The sequence below is a fragment of the Hemicordylus capensis genome, chromosome 6 (genome assembly GCF_027244095.1).
Source record: "Hemicordylus capensis ecotype Gifberg chromosome 6, rHemCap1.1.pri, whole genome shotgun sequence".
In the NCBI taxonomy this organism is placed as follows: Eukaryota; Metazoa; Chordata; class Lepidosauria; order Squamata; family Cordylidae; genus Hemicordylus; species Hemicordylus capensis.
Genome location: NC_069662.1, coordinates 4,960,952 through 4,979,300, shown reverse-complemented (window position 1 = coordinate 4,979,300; position 18,349 = coordinate 4,960,952). Strand labels below are relative to the sequence as shown.

The window sequence follows — 18,349 nt, the reverse complement described above, 5'->3', positions numbered from 1 at the left end:
ATCTTGTTCGTTTGAGATAATCTGGATGGTCCTCCTTGAAACTGATGCAGGTTGAAAAATATTCCTTTCACTGCCTGAGTGGGATGGGGCTGTAACTCAATAGTAAAGTATTTGCTTTGCTTGGAGAAGCTCCCAGGCTCAATTACTGGCAGCCTCTCCAGGTAGAACTGAGAAAGACTCTGACCTGAAACCTTGGACAGCCACCGCCAGTCAGTGTAGACAATACTGAGCTGGACTGACCAGTGGTGTGACTTGGTATAGGCTTCCTATATACTTGTTTCTATGCATTCTAAGCAAAAGTATTGTAGGGAGCCTTTGGTTTTTACATCTCAGAATCTGAGAGAGCAGAGGAGAAGCTATTTGTTTTTGTCTTAATGAACAGTTAATAATTTAGGACTCCGCTCCAAACTTTGTCTTGGGTTTGTACTCATGGGGCTCACAAGTCTTTTAAGCTGGCTTGCAGATTCCATAGATTGTTGGCTGAACTGGAGTGAAACAGAAGCCGCCAAGAGCCCCTTGTTGTTTAGGGGCTCTGTTCCTCCCTGCTGACTCAGTTTCTTTTGCCTTCTGTAAACTAATCTAAGATCAAATCACATATACAGTAATGGAGGGACAATACAACTGTTGAGTACACATGAGCGTTTAGGATATACAGAACATGGGACTGAGAGTGAAGAAAGAAAGAAAAAGGTACAGTTGGTATTGAGGAGGTGGAGCCAAAGGAAGAATTGACTGCTGAAATGTGTGCATTTCAAAAAAAGAATCCAGATTCCTTTACACAAGTGACTCCTACCACCTGGAAAAGAACAATATTATTCTTGCTTCTTCCAACACAAATCCCATTTTTTGCTGTTTGACCACCATCTTCTGCCAAAAGCACATCTTGCATTTTTTTCACATCATCTCTTTAATATAATTTTTATTTCTTTTTATTTTTTTAATCGTTCCCCATCCCCCCCTTTAAATACACAACAGAAAGACATCCCCCCCCCGATTCTGGGGTGTAGAGTTGTGGGGTGAAGGGGGTCTGAGAAAAGCAGGGTGGTCCAGAGAGTGGACCACTGAAGAAACCCATCTCTCCTTCACACCGCATATGTAGTTTGGTTATTTGTGTGGGTTTCTAGAATATTTTTTTTTAAATCCCCTTCTTTTACCCCACAGGTTCCCACTTTCATCAACTTCTTAAAATTCACGTCCATCTTTGTTTGGGTGGGAGGGCGTCAAAAACACTTGGCAGGGAGGCAGGAATGAAAAGAACAGTAAAACAAACCCCAAAAGAATTGACACAAAGGAGGAAAAATGTGAGGGGTTAATTTTCTTCTTCATCTTATGTCTTTTTTAAATATTTTCCAGTTTGCTTTTTATTATTCCTTTTTGTTGGTGGGTGTTCTCTCTCTCACTGTTGGGTTTTCTTTTTGGTTATTGTATAGAAGTTTTTTTTTTTTTTAAGAGCTTTGGATTCATAAAGAGGGTTTGTGTTCTTTTTTTTCTTTTTTTTCTCTTTTTTTGTGAGAACGTCAGCACACAGTGCATGTGACGGGAGGTTCCTTCTTGGTTTTTTCTTTCCCCTTTTTTTTTTAAAGCCATTGGAGTAGATTTTGTGTCGTTTCCCCGCGCAGAGACGGAAGTCACGTCTATCAGGAGGAAAAAGACAGCGAGGTTGTCGGTTTTATTTGGTTCCCCGGTGGAGGTAAAGGCCCAACTGGGGACGAGGAGGAGGAGGAGAGAGAGAGAAGGGGGAAATGGGGGGAGAGAAGAGAGGCACGCCTCTTTCTTCCCCTGTTTGGTTGCTGTTCAAGTCGTTCAAATCCATCAACAGTTCGGGAGTCTGTCCGTCCTTCCTTGACGGTAATTATTATACACAATGGGGCAGCGCATGCTGTGGGAAGGTTGGAGGGCGGGGGAGACTCAGTTTCTCATCTTTGCCCCCCTCCCCCCTTAAGTTTTTGTCTCCTTGGGTTAATAATTTTCTTTCTTTCTGTCCATTCTTTTTGTTTGCTTTGCTTTTTTTTTTTTTGGCCTTTCTCAGTCGGTAACACAGTAGAAGTGTGGGAGGTGAGTGAGAGAGGGAGCTCTAACAGGTGTGCGTGTGTGCGAGAGTGAGCGAGAGCGAGAGAGGGAGGAAGAGGTGTGGGTGCTTGAGGGGCAAGATGGGTGTCGAAATTGTGCCAGCAGCTGTCAAAGGGGGTGAACAGAGAGGGGTGGCTCTAGCACGTGTGTGTGTGGTCAGGGGAGAGCTTTGGGCCACATGTGGCAATGTGCAGGGGAGACGTGTGAGGCAAGAGGAAGGAGTTTGGGGAGGCTTGCTCTGATGGGAAGAGAGAGACGGCGCAACTCTCACCTACGAAAGCTTGGGAGGGGGAAAAGAGCTCACCGGTGAAGGTGAGAAGCCCCATGTTTGAGGAACATCTGAAGATGTCAACATGGCCGGGATCATCTTGAGATGTTCCTGACAGGAAATGTGAAAAATGTCTAGCAATGGTGGGAGGGAGGACACCGAGAGTCCAGAATGTAGACATGTGGGGGAAATGACAGTCTCTCATGTCTCGCTCACAGGTGAGGTACATGTGTATGCCACAGGAGATGGAAGACTCTGGAATACACAGGTAGATAGGAGGGAATCACGAAGGATAAGCAAGGGGGAGGGTTTGGGCTGGCAGCCATGGTGGATTTGGGCAGGCGTGGATGTCCTGTTTTCCTTTGGAGAAGGGAGGAAAGGCATGGAGTCTGTATCGGCTGATATGCAGGGTAGGGGCATGTGGAAGGGATGGTTTAGCTTGCAGAGCAGCCAAGTTGGCAAGAGTCTTGGGGGGGGGCAGCAGGTCAAAAGGATTGGGTTGGGCAAAGGAAAGGGACATGCTCTAAAGAGGACAAGGCAGTTCTGAACTGAGCATTGTTCGGGAATGGGGCTCCTTGATGAGTGGTCTGCATTTGTAATTCAACTCCAGGCCAGACACTCTTCTCTTGGGAGGGGCAGTGCTGGGGCGGGGCAGTTGTATTTCGCTTGCCCACATGGCTGCCAGTAGGCTAGGATAGGGTCTTGCTTCAGGTCAGTGGGTGTTTTGGGCAGCTGGCCATCTCTCAAACGTACTGACCCTTCTTCCTTGCTGTCAGTAAGAAAGGGTAGAGGTTGGGTTGGGTTGGGTGTTGACTGATGGTTGTTGGATATGGGTAGAGGGGGCATCCAAGTAGGTGCCCATCCCTCCACTGGCTGGTTGGTTAGTCATTCTCTCTCGATTGGTGGCAGTGTGGCATCCGTCTCTATAAAGCTAGTAGTGTCGTAGAGGTAGCGTTACTTTTTGGGTTGGAGTCCGAGTGAGGTAATTTGGATTCCTCTTTGGCAAACACCGATGCGGTTGCTGCGTTGGAGCCGGCCTTGCGCCGGTGAGCGCTGGAACGTAGGTGGGCCCCCAGGGCCTCTCGCCCACTCACAAGCACCTCGCAGGCCAGGCAGTGGTAGGTGCACACAGGCACACGCAGAGGGGGTGGAGCTGCTGGCGGCTGGCGCCCAAAGTAACAGAAAGCGGCCTGGTGGGCTGCAGCCGCCCCCTCGCTCTCGAAGGCTGCCTTGCACTGGCGGCAAAGGTACTGGTGAGTCACGTCAACGGTAGAGATGCCGGGGGCCTCGGACACCTCGACGGGCGGCTCGGGCGTGGGTGTCGGGAGCAGTGGGCTGGGCAGCAGCCCCATGAGTGTCTGAGGTATGACAGGGTTCATGGGGAAGAGCCCCTTCTTCATGCCATAAAGCTGCTGGAAGTAGGCCCCGGGCAGCTGGGCTCCAAAAAGTGAGGGGGCTGCTGCTGTGGCTGCTGGCAGGGGGAAGGGCAGGAACTGGCCACCCAGGAGGGCCGGCACTGCGGCCTTCAGTGTCTTGAGGTTCTTCAGCGTGGCAGTGGAGGATAAGGAGGGTTCTTGGGTCACACTCGAAGCGGGGTCCGTCTGACCATCGCTTGGGGAGGTCTCTGGAGCAGGTGCAGGTTCTGCTGAGGAGCCATGTTGAGCCGGTTCTGGCGTGAAGCGTTGAGGTAAGGGGAGGCCCGGCTGTGTGGAGGCCAAAGGGGAGCTCAGAACCCCAGAGGAGGAGGAGGAGGAAGGGCCTGTTGGGTGGGAAAGGAAACAAGTGTCAGTTGTCCCCTCCTGCCTCCATCTCTCTTTACTCTCTTCCTCCATCTCCTCCCTCCCACACTGCTTCCATCAATTCTGTCTATTAATAATATCAGGCCAGCTTTGTTATAGTGTGGCAGGTGAACCCCTCCTCTTCCCCACTCACTGAGACAGATCTCCTCTCTTTCTCGCAACAACTTCAGGTGGCAGGCCCTTTTTGAGGGGGCTGGTGCAGATGTGGGCACAGAGAGGAGACTGCTGTTTCCCTTCAAACTCACCTCAGCGCTCTTTCTCGTGTACATAGAAGAAATCTTGGGGATGGCAAAGGAAGGGATAAGCCAAACAAGGGAAAGCCAAAACGGGATGGGAGAGAGGTTGGGCAAAAGCCAATAAGCTCAATGCAGGCAAGTGGCTGAGGAAGCCATTGGTGAAGCTTCAGCTCAAAATGCTGGAGAAGGCAAAATCGTTAGGACCAGCATGGTCAAGACAATTTGTGTAGAGTTGGTGATGCATCAGGAGAAAAGCTGAGGAGGTGGGGTTGGGAAGTTCAGCTGGTGGAAAGGACATTGTGGTGTAAGCGGGAAGCTAAAGTGTGGTTTGGATATAACATACTTTACCTTTTTACCAATCACTCACCTGGCACAAAGGGGGCCATACTCCCAAGGGAGGATGGCACAGTGGTGGGAGGCATAGAGGCACCCAGACTGGTTGGGGATGGTGTCCCTTTGTCAGGCACAAGCTCATAGCACTTGCTCTCGCTCTTGAGCTGGGCCTTGATGGCCTCCTTGAGTCGGGCGAGGTGGCCGCGGGAGAAGAGATGTCCACGGCAGGATACATAGAAATCATACTTGACCTCACAGTAGAGGCACTCAGACTGAGTCTGAGTGCTGGGAGGCCCCTCGTCACCACCACCACCGATAGCAGCCTTGGCCTTTTTCTCTTTGGCCCTAGCGTTCTGAAACCACACCTGAATCACCCGCTTGGGCAGCCCTATCTCCTCGCCCAGCACCTCACACTCCTGCATGGTGGGAGTTCGGTAGGCCTCATAACAAGCCTTCATGATCTTAAGCTGAAGGCTGGACATCTGTGTGCGATAGCGACGTTGGCCCAGAGAATCATGTAGTCCTCCAATCCCACCATCTCCAGTTGCTCGACTTCGGCGGCTGCCAGAGAAATCCAGATCGGCCAACGAAGAAGAAGAAGAAGATGACGAATCGCTCAGTTCTCCTCCTGACAGGCTCCGTTCTTCATTCTCCTTGGGCACCTCTTCTTCAGCTGGTTCTTCCTGCATTTGAGAATCGGCAGGGACTTCTGGCTTGGCTGCTGGTGGCTGCAGGCTAGTGACAGGGAGGCTGGGCGTGAAGGCAGCTCCATAATGGATGGATGGCTCTCGCGGTGGAGGGCTGAACTTTGGGAAGGTGGTGGGAAGCGCTGGTGAGGGCTTACTGGTCGAGTTGACAGTGCTGGCACTACACCGAAACTGGCCCTTTCTCTCGCGGGCTCTTGTGTTCTGGAACCAGACTTGGACGACCCTCTTTTTGAGCCCAACTTCTTCTGAGATACAGTCGAGCATCTTCCGGGTAGGGTTGGAGTCCTGCATATACCAGCGATAGAGGATCTCCAGCTGTTCTGGCAAAATGGTGGTGCGTAGGCGCTTGTCCCGCGGCGGCTCGCCATCCCCTCCTGCCACGCTGGCGCACTCGCTCCCAGTGGGCGACAAGCTCCCATCCTCGTGCTTCCGCTTCTGTGCACGAGAAGAATCGGGATGGACAACGCGTTCCCCAAAGACTAATGAAGGCAAGTCCAGGGGTGGTTGTGGCCCAGCGGAGGCCGGTGGAGGACCAGCTGCCGGCATGTGACTGACACAATGGATGCTGATGAGGTCAGTGCTTGAGAACTTGGCTGTGGACTGGTCGCAGGGATGGGCGCTTGATGTGTTTGGAGGTGCTGCTGGTGCTGTTGGCTCTTCCTCCGGGGATTTCTCTCCAGCACCATCCATCTTAACTTCTTCATCTGTCGCTGGAAGCTTCTGCTGCTCTTCCTCCTCCTCCTGCTCCTGGTCCTGCTCCTCCTCCTCTTCTTCAGGGGCCTCATTCTCTTCCTCGGCGCAATCTCCTTCCCCCTCTTCTGGCTGGTCATTGTAACACTTCTTGAGGTGGCATACAAGCTCAAAAATACAGCGGAAGGACGTCCGGCATTTCTTGCAGGAGTGCTGGGTTGCCGTGCTCCCGCTGACCACTCCGGCTTCACTTCCTCCACACTTCCGGGCCTTCTGGCGTGCATTTTGGAACCAAACCACAATGACTCGGTTTGGTAAGCTCAAGAGCACCGACAGCCGCTCGACTTCGCCATCTTTGGGGTATGCGCTGGACTCAAAGAAGGACTGTAGAGCCTGAGACTGGAACTCTGTGAATTTGGTGCGAGAGAAGCGCCGAGTGGTGGGGAAGCCCCCTCGGGCAGGGTCAAGAACCACAGATGCGCCACCTCCTTCCTCATCCTCGCCTCGAAACCACAGAGATTTCAAGCGTTCAGGAGACACCCGAGAAGTCTCGCCTTCTGGGGGTGGCACTACCACGGGCATGGGTTGCATTAAAAAAGGAGGGCAGAGGGAGGGGATCTCCAGGGGCACGGAGGCTGGTGTAACAGTGACTGTGGGGGTCTCAGTGGCGGTGGCGGCGGCTGCAGTGGCGGCGGCGGCAGTAGTAGTCGTCGTCTCAGTAGGGAGCACTGGTGGTGGGGGTGGTGGATACATGCTATCATAGCTCTTCCGGAACTGCACAGCGTAGCGATTGAGCGCCTCAAAAGGCAGGAAGCGCCGGTGCACGTGCTCCTCGTGTGTCTTCAGGATCAGCATGTTGGAGAACTGTTTGCCACACGCCCCACACTGCAGCTTGCCCGCAGGGGGGCGAGGGGGGACAGCTGGGGCTGCTGCTGCCGGCTGCTTCCCCTCGTTGTACTGGATCACGAGCTCAAAGCCAAAGTTCTCCAGAAGGGCCTTGGCCGCTGTGCGGGAGGCCTCGTTCCCTGGCTGACCCCCCTCGGTCTCCTCTGCTTCGGTCTCTTCGGCTGGCTCCGGTTTGGAGCTGCTGGCTGCAGGTGCCTGCTCTTCCTTGGCCAGTGGAGGTGGCAACAGTACGGGTGGAGTGGTCGGGAGGGTCAGTGCTGGGGCCGCTAAAGCCAGCTTGGGGGCCACCTTGAGGTCGTGGAGATAGAAGGGGAGCAGGAGCTGCTGCTGCTGCTGCTGCTGCAGTTTCAGGAGGGATTCTGGCACCAGGGGAAAGGGCGGCAGCAGCGGTGGCGTAAACAGGGGTGTGGGGAAACGCTGCAGTTCTGCTGTGGATGGGGCCAGAAACGGGAGAGCCGGCACCTGCACGCAGCCAGCCTCTAGGAGTTTAGGGGCCTCGGGTTCCAACAGCATCTCGCTCGGGGGTTCCGATTCGGCCGACGGCATCTCTGTTTTCCCGGCAGCTTCCATCTTGGCTACCCGTGAGCGGGTCTGGTGCAGGACCGACCGCATGTGGATCTCCAAGGTGGAGCTCTGGTTGTACGAGACCCGGCAGGTGGTGCACTTGTAGGGCTTGTCCGAGGACGGCTGGAGAGCCCCAGGGGTGCCTGGCTCGCCCCGGGATGGCGCTGAAGGGTCAGCCGAAGCCTTCTTCATCTTGTGTAGATGGGAGACAGAGTTGTAGTGCACCAGGAGGATGTTCTTCTGGGTGAAGGATTCCTTGCAGACCGTGCATTTGTACGGGCGAGCAGGGTCCAGGAACTTATCTAAGGCGAAATTGGTTGCCTTACGATAGGACAGGGGGTGGCGGGGGTCTTGGCTGGGCAGGGCGAGTGGCGAGACCTCCGGGAGCTCAGTCGGGGTGTGCGACGGGAGCGGCTGCTCTTCGGGAGGGGCGTTTGGACGAGGTGGCTCTTCCTCTTCGGATTCCAGAGGAGCAGCTGCAGGAGGAGTGGGAGAGGCAGGCGGTGGCTTCTCAGGAGGGTCAGCAGAGGGTGCTGGGGAGGCAGCAGAGGCGGGTGGCGTTTCGGGGCGAAGCACAGGCGCGGGAGAGGGCTTTTCCCCCATGGTTGGTGCTGAGAAAGGGAGAAGGCAAGGAGAGAGAGAGAGAGAGAGAGAGGGGGAAAGGGGTGGTTACATAACATACAAATGCTTCTCCCAAATTCTGTGTGTGTGTGTGTGTGTGTGTGTGTGTGTGTGTGTGTGTGTGTGTGTGTGTGTATGTATACGTACACATGCATGCACACACAAGCCCTGCTTAAACAAGAACCTGAAGGTGTGGTCCTTTTGGAGGGATAGGTCCGTGGAGGGCTGAGAATAGCCTCACTAGCCATGGGAGTCATCCTGTGAGTGGGCCAATTTGCTGTGAAAATGCAGCATCTGCTGTCTGGTGGAGAATTCAGAGAGTCTGTTCTTGAGTTCCCCTGGGTCACCCTCTACCTTGCAACACAGTTCCAGGCTATTGGAAAACCCCTGGCGGAGAGACATTCTGCAGACTAAAAGTACTTATGCAGATGTACATAGCATCATTTAGCTGGTTGTGGAAGAAGCACAGTCTTACTTTTACTCCTCTTCACAATTCATGACAGGTACAGGGGGCTAAAGATTTGAGGTGCTAGTGTTCCTGCTGTGTCCTACAAAGGGGAGCTTGTACTGCTATGCTACACCTTTGACATCTGCCACTGGCTTATAGTTGTATAGCATCTCTCTACTACAGGTCATTCATGGAGTGCTAGGAATGGCTGAGTCCCTTAAAGATAGTAAGCAAGTTGCTAACCCTCATGGCTCAAAAATGAAATGCTTGGGAATTAGTGGGCAGTGTCCTGGCGCTGGCAAGAAACTCCAAACAAGCTGTTGGCCAGCTGACCAGCCGCCTCCACTTCCGGCTTCCTTTTGCAAGGGCTGCTGGGCCCAAGCAAACAAACTGGTTGCCCTGAACTGAACGCCAGCAAGGCTGAACAGTGGATTAATTGCTGGTTCCTTCATGCCATTCTTAATAAAGCTGAAGCCCCTCCTACACAATTCTGTGCTGCTTACCAACAAGGGGGCTTTCGGATTCATTTCCACCCCCTTGCTCTGAGCTGGGTGTCCCTCCTGGCTTTGGTGGCTCAGGGGGCAGGCTGAGGCCAGGTACAACTTTGGTGGCAAAGGTCATTTCCACAGTGGTGGCCTAGTGAAGGACGAAAAGGAAAAGATAGAGCAGGATGACAGGAAAGGCACATGGGTTAGGGTCATTTCAAGAACACGAAGCCTTACAAAAAATGTTGCTGATCCCAGTTCATCGATGGAGGAAACTGAGGCTGGACGCACAAGCCCACCAGGCAATGGAATCACCGGGCCACCACCCCCAGGTAGCTCCAGGGGTGTGGCACTGACCTCCCCACCGGGGGTTCCTCTCTCCCCCCAGTTGCCATCTCCGTCTGGCAGGACACCCCTCCCTTTAAACAGCTGTGCAACAGGCACAGACTCAGCCAACCAAGCCCCACCCCTGCACCAGTGAATGATTCACCAGCTGAACGGCTGTTTTGCCACGCAAACCGTTAATGGCACCGGAGCAACTGCCAGAGACGGCGGCTACCTGCCCACCCTGCCTGTGCTCTCCCCAGAAGCAGCCGACCTTCCAGCCGGACCCAGCAGGGCTGCTCTCGGCCAAAGCACCCCACTCATCCTTTCCCTGCTCCAGCAGAGAGGAGGAGGTCCCCACACACAACCCCGCCGCCCTTGGCGACACTCACCACCAGCAGTAGCTTCTCCACACACTCGGGGACCACATTGTGGATGTGGCTGAGGTGGAAGTGGAGGTTGGTCCGGCCCACCAACTGCTCCTGGCACAGCGGGCAGCGGAACTTGGGCTGCACAGCATGCTGGGAGACGGTGTGAGCCCGCACGGCTTCTGCCGACTGGTCGACGAAGTTGCAGTATGGACAGCAGAAGACCTGCAGGGCGAGAGGAGGAAGAGGAGGCGTGAGAGGAGGAAGGAAGGAAGGAAGGAAGGAGGTCCAGGAAGGAGGCATGGATGAGCTGCCACCCTGCTTCTTGGCTTGAGGAGGAGATTGATATCTCAGCTGCGTGGTGGTGGGGAGAAAGAACAAAAGCTAAAGTGGGCGGATCGCAAAAGGCTGAAGAAGGCAGAGCTGACTTGCAGCAGTCCCTTGCCTCACTTTCAGCCATACTCTGCCCAAAAAGACCCACCAAGCTTCCTATTCCCTTCTGACCCACAGAATCACATTCCCTCACCTTCTCCTTCCTCTTCCTTATAAACAAACAGCCTAGCGCCCCAAGTGGCCAAAAGGGGAACCAGGGCCTGGCCAGAGACAGAGGCAGCCTTGTCAAAGTTTAGTCTCCAGGCTGACTGCTTTCCCCTGCCCTCTGTTCTGCTTGCCACCAGTTGGGAAGTCCAGAAAGTCCAGAGGCAAGCCTAGCAACGGAGCAGTTCTGGCCTTGGCAGCAACTGCCAGCTAGCATCAAACCCGGACACTCACGAGATGCAGCTGCATCATCATAACACCAGTCTACTTTGCAGAGCTGGCCATGAGGACCACACAGGTGACATGCACAGCCTAGCATGTTTTTTTTTTAAAAATTTAAAAAAGGAACAATGTACTTCCACCACCACCGTCAGCCACCCCACCCCGAGATAAACTGGATAAGTTGGCTCCAGCCCCACTCACGGTGGTGTCGCCCACACTTCCAGCTTTCGTTTCCGTCTCATCAGAGCCTGCAAGGGAAAGAGAGAGGAAAGGCGCTTGCTGCATCTCCTGTGGACGCTTTCGCAATCAATAGGGGAGAGTCTAACATTCCAAGTGGCCCCAAGGGCTGCTGAATGAATGGAAGGGTGGTGGAAAAACAGGCCTCTGGCTGTTACAGAAGAGGGGCTTTCTGGCTGATGCAGGGCAGAGAGGGCCCCTGACATGGCAGGGATGTGGAGGGAGAGGCACTGAAGCAGGCATCAGCCCTGCACCCACCCACTGAAAGGAGAGGCATGCCACTGCCAGGTCCAACCAACCAACTGCCTTCCCAGCTGAAATGAAGGGAAGCACCACCCCCCTGGCCCATATATGCCCTGATGCCTCTTTTGCAAAACTCAGAAGCATGCTAGCAGAGCGAGTGGGATTGGGATCTACATCCATATGAGACTGGCCAGTTCCAAAAAATGAGCCGGGGGGGGTTTCAACTGCTCCAGGGTCTCCCAAATCTCTGAGAAGCCCGTGCCCCGCCCCCAGTGGGAATGGGCTTCCTCGCTCAGGCTTATAGGTTCTTGCAATGCTTAAGTCAGGGCTGCACAACCTTGGCCCTCCAGCTTTTGGACTACAACACTCATCATCCCCTGCCACAGTGGCCAATAGGGATAATGGGCACTGCAATCTGACCACAGCTGGAGAGCCAAAAATAAGTGCCCCAGGTTAGGTCTTCGGATGGGTTTGTTGCTTGGCTTGGATGGGGTTTATGAGGGGGTGGGGTGTGGATGAGGAAAAAAGATGAAGACATTTGAGATGACTCTTGAGTGGCAGGAGTCATCCAAGGGAGAACATAAAAACAGCCCAGCTGGATCAGGCCCAAGGCCCATCTAGTCCAGCATCCTGTTTCGCACAGTGGCCCACCAGATGTCGCTGGAAGCCACAGGCAGGAGTTGAGGGCATGCCCTCCCTCCTGCTGTGACTCCCCTGCAACTGGTACTCAGAGGCATCCTCCCTCTGAGGCTGGAGGTGGCCTATAGCCCTCCTACTAGTTGCTGTTGATAGACCTCTCCTCCATGAAGTTGGCCAAACCCCTCTTAATAAGAACATAGGAGGAGTCAGGGGGTGTGGCTTACAATGGAACTATAGCATGGGACGGCAGTCTAGAGTAGGGGTTCCCAGCCTTAGGGGATGATGGGAGTTGTAGTCCAGCAACCGCTGGAGACCCAAGGTTAGGAACGCTGGCTCCAGAGAATGGGCATGTCCTAGGGGTGTGGCTTGTGTGGAGGGAGGAGTCACTCACCAGGCATCTGGGCTTTATTCTGCATTTCCTTTTCAGGGGATGAGGTTTCTGGCATGATTTCCTTCCCTGAAGATGGGGAGGGAACCAAACAGAGAGAGAAAATGGGAAGGCATGAAAGGGGCTGGGGTTGCGGGGTGCTTGATAGCCCCACATGGCTGGCATGTTCTCCCTTCCTTTACCACCTCCACTTTCTAGAGGCTACAGTTGTTTTTCCTTATGGCTAATACTCCTCTCGCCCCCCGCCTCGTTTAGGAGTTCAGAAAGCGGGAATCCGAAAAGTACACAGAATGCGCGTGCAAGAGAGAAACCGAAGGGGGGCGGGGGGGAGAAACAGGGAATTCCGCCATCGACGTTGTGGGGAGTCGGCATGACGCACGATCCAGGACTTTTATCCCTCGTCAGATACTAATTAAACTCTCAACCCAAGTGGGATCGTTAATATCGAGCGGGCTCGCCTCCCCGCCCGGCAGTAGCAACCTCACTGCCATTGGCAACTCAATTAACACCATTCAATACACCCGCCAAGATGTTAAGACCTCCATTTCTCACCACACAGGGTGCCCCCCCATACACACACACACACACACCACCTTTGCTACTGTGGCGCCAACCACCCCATGCCCTTCCTGCACCCCTCAGGCCTTGCCCCCAGCAACACACATGTACCTGCAGGGGTGCCTCCACATCCTTCTCTTTTCCCTGCCTCCGCCTCAACCCTTCCCTAGAGGCCCAGGGTCCCCCTTCCCCACCTCTGCCTCTTGACTGCCCTCAGTCATTGCAGTGCTCAGGGCTGTGTGTGTGTGTCTCCGTCCCCCTGCCCCGCCCGCCCCAAACACACACTTTTTAGCCTAGAAGACTGATCCTTGTTGACTTTTGTACACAGGGAGGAACCTTCCCAGGGTCAATGGTGTTTCCTTTGACACTGGGAATGAAGCCAACTGGCACCACTTGGAAAGGGTCCTCCGGGGCACAGGAGAGGAGGGGGGCAGCTCCTGAAGAGAGAGGAGAGAGAAATCTCTCTCTTTCCTCCCGACTTCCTTCTCTCCTCCCTCTTCTCTCCCCCGCCCCCTCCTCTCCCCCCCCTCAATCCGGCTGTGGTCCCCACATCTCTCTTTCTCATTTCTCCTCTCCTTCATTCTTCCTGCGGGTTGCTAGGCAACAGCCCCAGTATCTGTCATAATCCATTATGAAGCTGGGGGGGGGAGGTTGGCGGCGGCTGTGGAGGAGGGAGGGAGGGCGGAGGGGGGGACTTTCTGGCGCTTCGCGCTTCAGTATCCACGGACACAAGTGTGCATTAAACACCGAGTCAGGGGGGGGGCACAATGGAGAAATGGTGGCGTCTCCCCTCTCCTATCCCCTGCATCCAGCAACTTCACACAATTCTGCCTTCATCTTGTTCCACAGACATCCTGTGATTGCTGTCTCTTTTTCCCTGCCCGCTCCTCTGATCCAGCTGCTCCTGTCTGCCTCCCCCACAAGGACATTGCCCACCATCCATGCAAGCCTGCAAGCCACCCTCCTCCATGTCACTGCACCCCTGCCGTCCCCAAACACACACGGCCCACCATGGCCAGCCCCACAGGACAGCTACCGGAGGGGGTTGCAGGGGCGAAGCAGATGTATCTCTCGAGGCCGGGAGTGCCTTCCCCGTTCTGGAGCAGCTGGAGGCGCCACTGGCCGTGGGTGTCACGGTGCTGAGGAGAGTGGAGGTGCTGGATCATCACCAGGCGGTTGGGAGTGTCGGTGTTGCACAGGAGGCAGCGGAACTGGGCAGGGTCAGGGCCCGGTGAGGTGGCCTCCATTTCCAGGAGGAACTGGGGGGAGAGACATAAACAGCTGCAGCCAGCAAGAAGAGGGTGGGGATCTGCTGCACTTCCACCCATTCATTCTAGGGATGGCCCCACTTGGAAATTGAGCCTTCCCTACATTCTTTCCTCATCTTTTCCAACACACATTTTTTTCCTTGATTGTCCTTCCCATTCCTAAGCTCTGCCCCCTTTTCCACTTGGCTCCACCCCATGCTTTGACCCTCTTGAGGCTCCACCCATTTTTGCCCTTCACAGCCATAGGCCCCGCCCATTTACTGGACTGTAGCCCCGCCCCCGCTTGGTACCTTGTAACCTTGCAGCGCCTCCTGGTGGCCAGTGCCTGCCACATGTAACCGCATCTTCTCCTTGCTGTTGGTCTCGTATTCGCAGAGGTTGCAGTGCAGGTGAAGGGGCGGGCCAAGGGGGAGCTCCGCCCCCAGGTGGGCCCCAGCACCACCCCCTTCGCGCAGGTGGGCGGCCAGCTGGTACTTCAAGGCGTGCTTGTCGGTCTTGAGGTGCAGCTGGAAGTTGGCCTTCAGCTGGGTGCCGTAAGCACAGAGCCTGCAGCGATGCAAGTCGCCCGACACCTCCTTCCACTCGGCCTCGGGCAGCGAGCGCGGTGCCGACGCGTGCCTCACGAGCGCCTCCAGGCTGTCGGTGCTGAACACTTGGCAGACTAAGCAGCCAAACAGCCGCTGGGGGGCTCCCAGGTCTGATCTGGAGTGGGGTGGCAACGGGGAAGACGGGGCCGGCTCCGGAGAGAGGGACACGGGGGCTGCAAGAAGGGGGAGGAGAAAGTGAGTGGGTGGGTGCAAGTGGTCCATTGCACGTGGAGGAGTGAGGGGTGCCCATCACAAGTGGGAGCGTGTGAGAGCAGCAAGGCAGGGGCAGGGTTGTGCCCGCCAGGGGCGCCATCAAAGGGTGGCCCATGGGACAAGGGGCACCCCTACTGCATTGCTCAGGGCCCTGGTTCTTATCAGCCGCCTCCCTCCTCCATGGCCTCTCCCAGAAAGGACATGCAGCAATGGAGGCACCTGCACAGATCACAGGAGAAAGCTCCTGGCTTCCTCTAACTCCCTGCTGCTTCCACTTTCATAGGTGCTGCATTAGAATATCAGAGGTCTTTAAAAAAAAAAAAGAACGACGTAATTATTCTTGGGGGAGGGTATGATTATGTATCAAAGGGGGGCTGTGGGCCATCTTTTAATGCCCCTTTCAGAGCCCCTGGTGCAAGCTCAAGAACTGGGGGTGGCAGAGAGAGGGGGTGTGAAGCTGGCTTTTAAAAAACTAGAATAGTGTGGACAAGAACCAGGAGGGAAGAAAAAGTGGATGAAAGGAGAAAAACTGATATAAAAGCACATGAAGAAAGCAGAGGCTGCACACAAGAGAGGAAGAAAAGCCCGATCCACATGTTATGTTCTACACTCGTATGCATGGACACAGGTCTCGACACAGGTACAACTATCCACACATGGTGTTGAATTCAGGCACAGTGATACACTTCCTATCTGTAGCCTGCATCTGCGGGACCGTTACCAGGTTCACTTTTAGAAGGAATGCAGGTACAGTCATTCACACAAAAACATACCCATGTGAAGACATCTGTAGAGGCATACAACATAATGTCTGAATAGGGCTGACATTATGGCAGCCGAGAGAGAGCCTCTGAAGAAAGGAGAGAGAGGGAGCCTCAAGAAGCGCATTATCTGTCAGTGGAAGGTCAAGCGAGGCAGATGTTCTGCCCCACACGGCCTGGCTTGGATTAATGGTGGGGACTGGCGGGAGGGAGATAGCGGGGAGTGGAGAAAGTCTTCCTTACCTGACCCCAAAGTGGCCACCTTCCTGCTGGCGGCGCTGTGGTGTGAGAAGGCCCCATTGAGTAAGAGCTGGCTTGGCTCGATTGACTTCTCCCCTCGCAGGGCTGGGTTCCCCCCCGGATGAGCATGGTGGGAATGTGGGTGATGAGAGTGGCCAAGGGCCTGCGCCCCGTAGAACTGGAAGAGCTCTGGCTGTGGCTTGCCTCCCGCCGGGGGCTGAGGCTGCCCCAGAAGCCCAGGCAGGGCCAAGGGCAGCCCTTGGTGGAGCAGGAGCATGTTCTGCATGTGCTTCTCGGAGGTCATGTGGATCCTCAGGTTGCGCGAGATGTTGGTCTCGTAGCTGCAGACTTTGCACTGCCAAGACGACTTGCCTTTCGCCTCCTTCTCCTCGGGGGAGGAGGGGGTGGGGGCCGCCGGAGGGGGCGCCGAGGGAGCCCCGCTGCCGCCTGTGGCCTGGTAGCCCTGCAGGTTGGCCAAGTGCTTGTCGGACTGCATGTGGATGCTGAGGTTGCCCTTGGTGGTGGTGGAATAGTTGCAGGCCTCGCAGCGGTAGGGCTTGTAGCCGCAGTTGTAGCTCTCGCCTCGGGCCAGGCGGGGGTGCGGCCCGCCCGTGCTGCAGTACGCACAGTGGCTGTTGTTTTCGGGGTGTTTCTCCTTCATGTGCACGTCCAGGGTCTGCTGGTACTTATAATGCCAGTTGCACTTGGGGCATTTGAGCGTCTTGCAGGAGTTGCGCGAGTGGAGCAGGGACATGTGGCCGGAGAGCGTCAACCCAGAGTAGGCCATGGCGGTAAAATCTTCCCCGAAGGAAAGGGGAGGCGCTCCATTGTGGCTGTTGTTGCCGACTCCGTTGTTGACCTCAAACCCGATGCCGGCGATGTCACTGCCGATCCCGACGTTGCTGATGCTGTGGGCCAGCTCGGGGGCACTGGCCTCGGGGGCCAGCCCAGCACTATTGGCCGGGCCATCAGTAGTGACTTTGGTGGCCGATCCGGCATTGTCGACATCCCCAGCTGACTCTGCACGGGCGACTTCACGGGCCAATCCTACATTCGCCGCTTCATTGGCCAGCTCCGCGACTTGGTTGGCCAACTCCATGCTGATATCTTCCTTGGCCGACCCGGCGTTAACTGTGATATCACAAGCGTTTGCCTTCATCTGTGGCGTCTCTGAGAGGGAGGGGTTTGTACCTGTGGGTGGGCTTTGGCCACGTGAGCTTTGGTCTGGGAGAAACCTCCCTTCCGCTTTCTTTTTGTCTGCCTCCTCCTCCTCTCTTTCTGGTTTGTCCTTGATGCCCCCTTTCACCCAGTGCGCACCGCCGACCCTTGAATCTTTGGCATCGGGTGGCTCACGTTGTCCTTCTGGGCTCTCTTCCTCCTCCTCCTCCTCCTCCTCCTCTTTCTTCTCTTCCTTTACATTCACCCATCTGCTACACATTCTGGCATTGAGGTCTGCCTTGGTGGTGGGGTTATTTGGTTCTAGGAAGCCAACTGTGGTGCCCTGGAACGCAGCAGAAGCCCCTCTGGACAGGGCCTGGCATTGGCTGGTGCTCAGCTGCACTCCGTGGGCCACGCAGATGTGAGTCGCCAGGGAGCGGCCCCGATGGAAAGAGAGGCGGCATCTTAGGCAAAGCCAGATGGGTGGCCGTGTTCGCTCCTCCTCTTGGCCAAGGTTGGCTTCCCCTTGGGGGTCTTCCTCGTCCTCCGCATGGGCGGTGGGGGCATCTTTGGGTTTGGTGGGAGCGTTTTTGGCAGATGTGGTTCGAGCGGGGGCCCCGGCCAGTCGGTAACTGTAGAAGGCGCCGTGAGGGGACCACTCGTCTGGCGCTGAGGTATTCTGGGACATTTGGTCAGTAGACATAAAGCCTTGGTTAGGGCCTCCACCGCACTGGACGTGGAGGATGGACACCGGGGGAGTTGTGGTGCTAGGGGAGCCCTTTGGTAAGAGAACATGGCCGCCGCTGAGGAGATAGGCTGAGCCGTCCACAGAGAAGAAGAGCTGGGCCTCGTTCCCGCCATCCTCTTCCTCCTCTCCGTCTCCATCTGCTTCTTCCTTCTTCCCATCTTCCCCAGGGGGTGTTTCTTGGGGGAACAGTGACGGGTTTGGTGTCCCGAGGCCGAAGCCCGCTTGGAGTTGTGGCGTGGACAAGATGGTTGCCGGGAGCTTCGCGGAGCTGAATGCTGCCTGGGAACCAGTGCCGGGCCTCATGGTTTCGTCAGGAGAGGGGGAAGCGGGGGAGGAGGCAGGGTCCGAGAGGGGGGGTTCTTTGGTGGCTGGAGAGGCAGGAGAGTCCTGAGCGGGCCGGACCACGGCCCTGTCATCCTGCCCATCGGCCGGTGGGACAGCAGCGGAGGAGCAGAAGGAGGAGGCAGAGTTAGAGGGGGCGTCCATGGCGGTGCGGGCGCGAGGGGCACGGAGGGGTCATCTCAGCACGAGAGCCGAGACCCTACAGGGAAACAAAAAGAATACAGGCGTGCCTGGGTCATTTGGGGGGTGGCTTGTTTCCTAGGCAAGCAGCAGAGAAATACTCCTCTATGAAGCTCTCTAAGCAATATGTCCCGAATCTGTTTATTTGTTAGATTTTTATCCTCCCTTTCCTCCAAGGAGAACAGGGTAGTGACCGTAGTTGTTCCCAC

The 18,349-nt window shown here is 55.6% G+C and overlaps 2 protein-coding genes across 11 annotated transcripts in view; one reads left to right on the top strand and one right to left on the bottom strand.

The window, feature by feature from the left end:
- The window catches only part of NGDN (neuroguidin), a 65,271-nt gene that overhangs the window by 39,184 nt on the left and 7,738 nt on the right, over positions 1–18,349 (top strand). The window lies entirely within an intron of this gene.
- The window catches only part of ZFHX2 (zinc finger homeobox 2), a 31,730-nt gene continuing 14,005 nt past the window's right edge, over positions 625–18,349 (bottom strand). For all 5 annotated transcript variants that reach the window (XM_053263634.1, XM_053263635.1, XM_053263639.1 and 2 more), the window contains exons 2-10: positions 15,716–18,159; positions 14,202–14,671; positions 13,680–13,902; positions 12,089–12,154; positions 10,780–10,826; positions 9,844–10,044; positions 9,146–9,278; positions 4,741–8,184; positions 625–4,097 (exon numbers count right to left, since the gene is read on the bottom strand). In XM_053263634.1, coding sequence (XP_053119609.1) covers positions 3,262–4,097; positions 4,741–8,184; positions 9,146–9,278; positions 9,844–10,044; positions 10,780–10,826; positions 12,089–12,154; positions 13,680–13,902; positions 14,202–14,671; positions 15,716–18,104 — 7,809 coding nt within the window. In that variant the 5' untranslated portion in view covers positions 18,105–18,159 and the 3' untranslated portion in view covers positions 625–3,261. The remainder of the gene's footprint in view (positions 4,098–4,740; positions 8,185–9,145; positions 9,279–9,843; positions 10,045–10,779; positions 10,827–12,088; positions 12,155–13,679; positions 13,903–14,201; positions 14,672–15,715; positions 18,160–18,349) is intronic.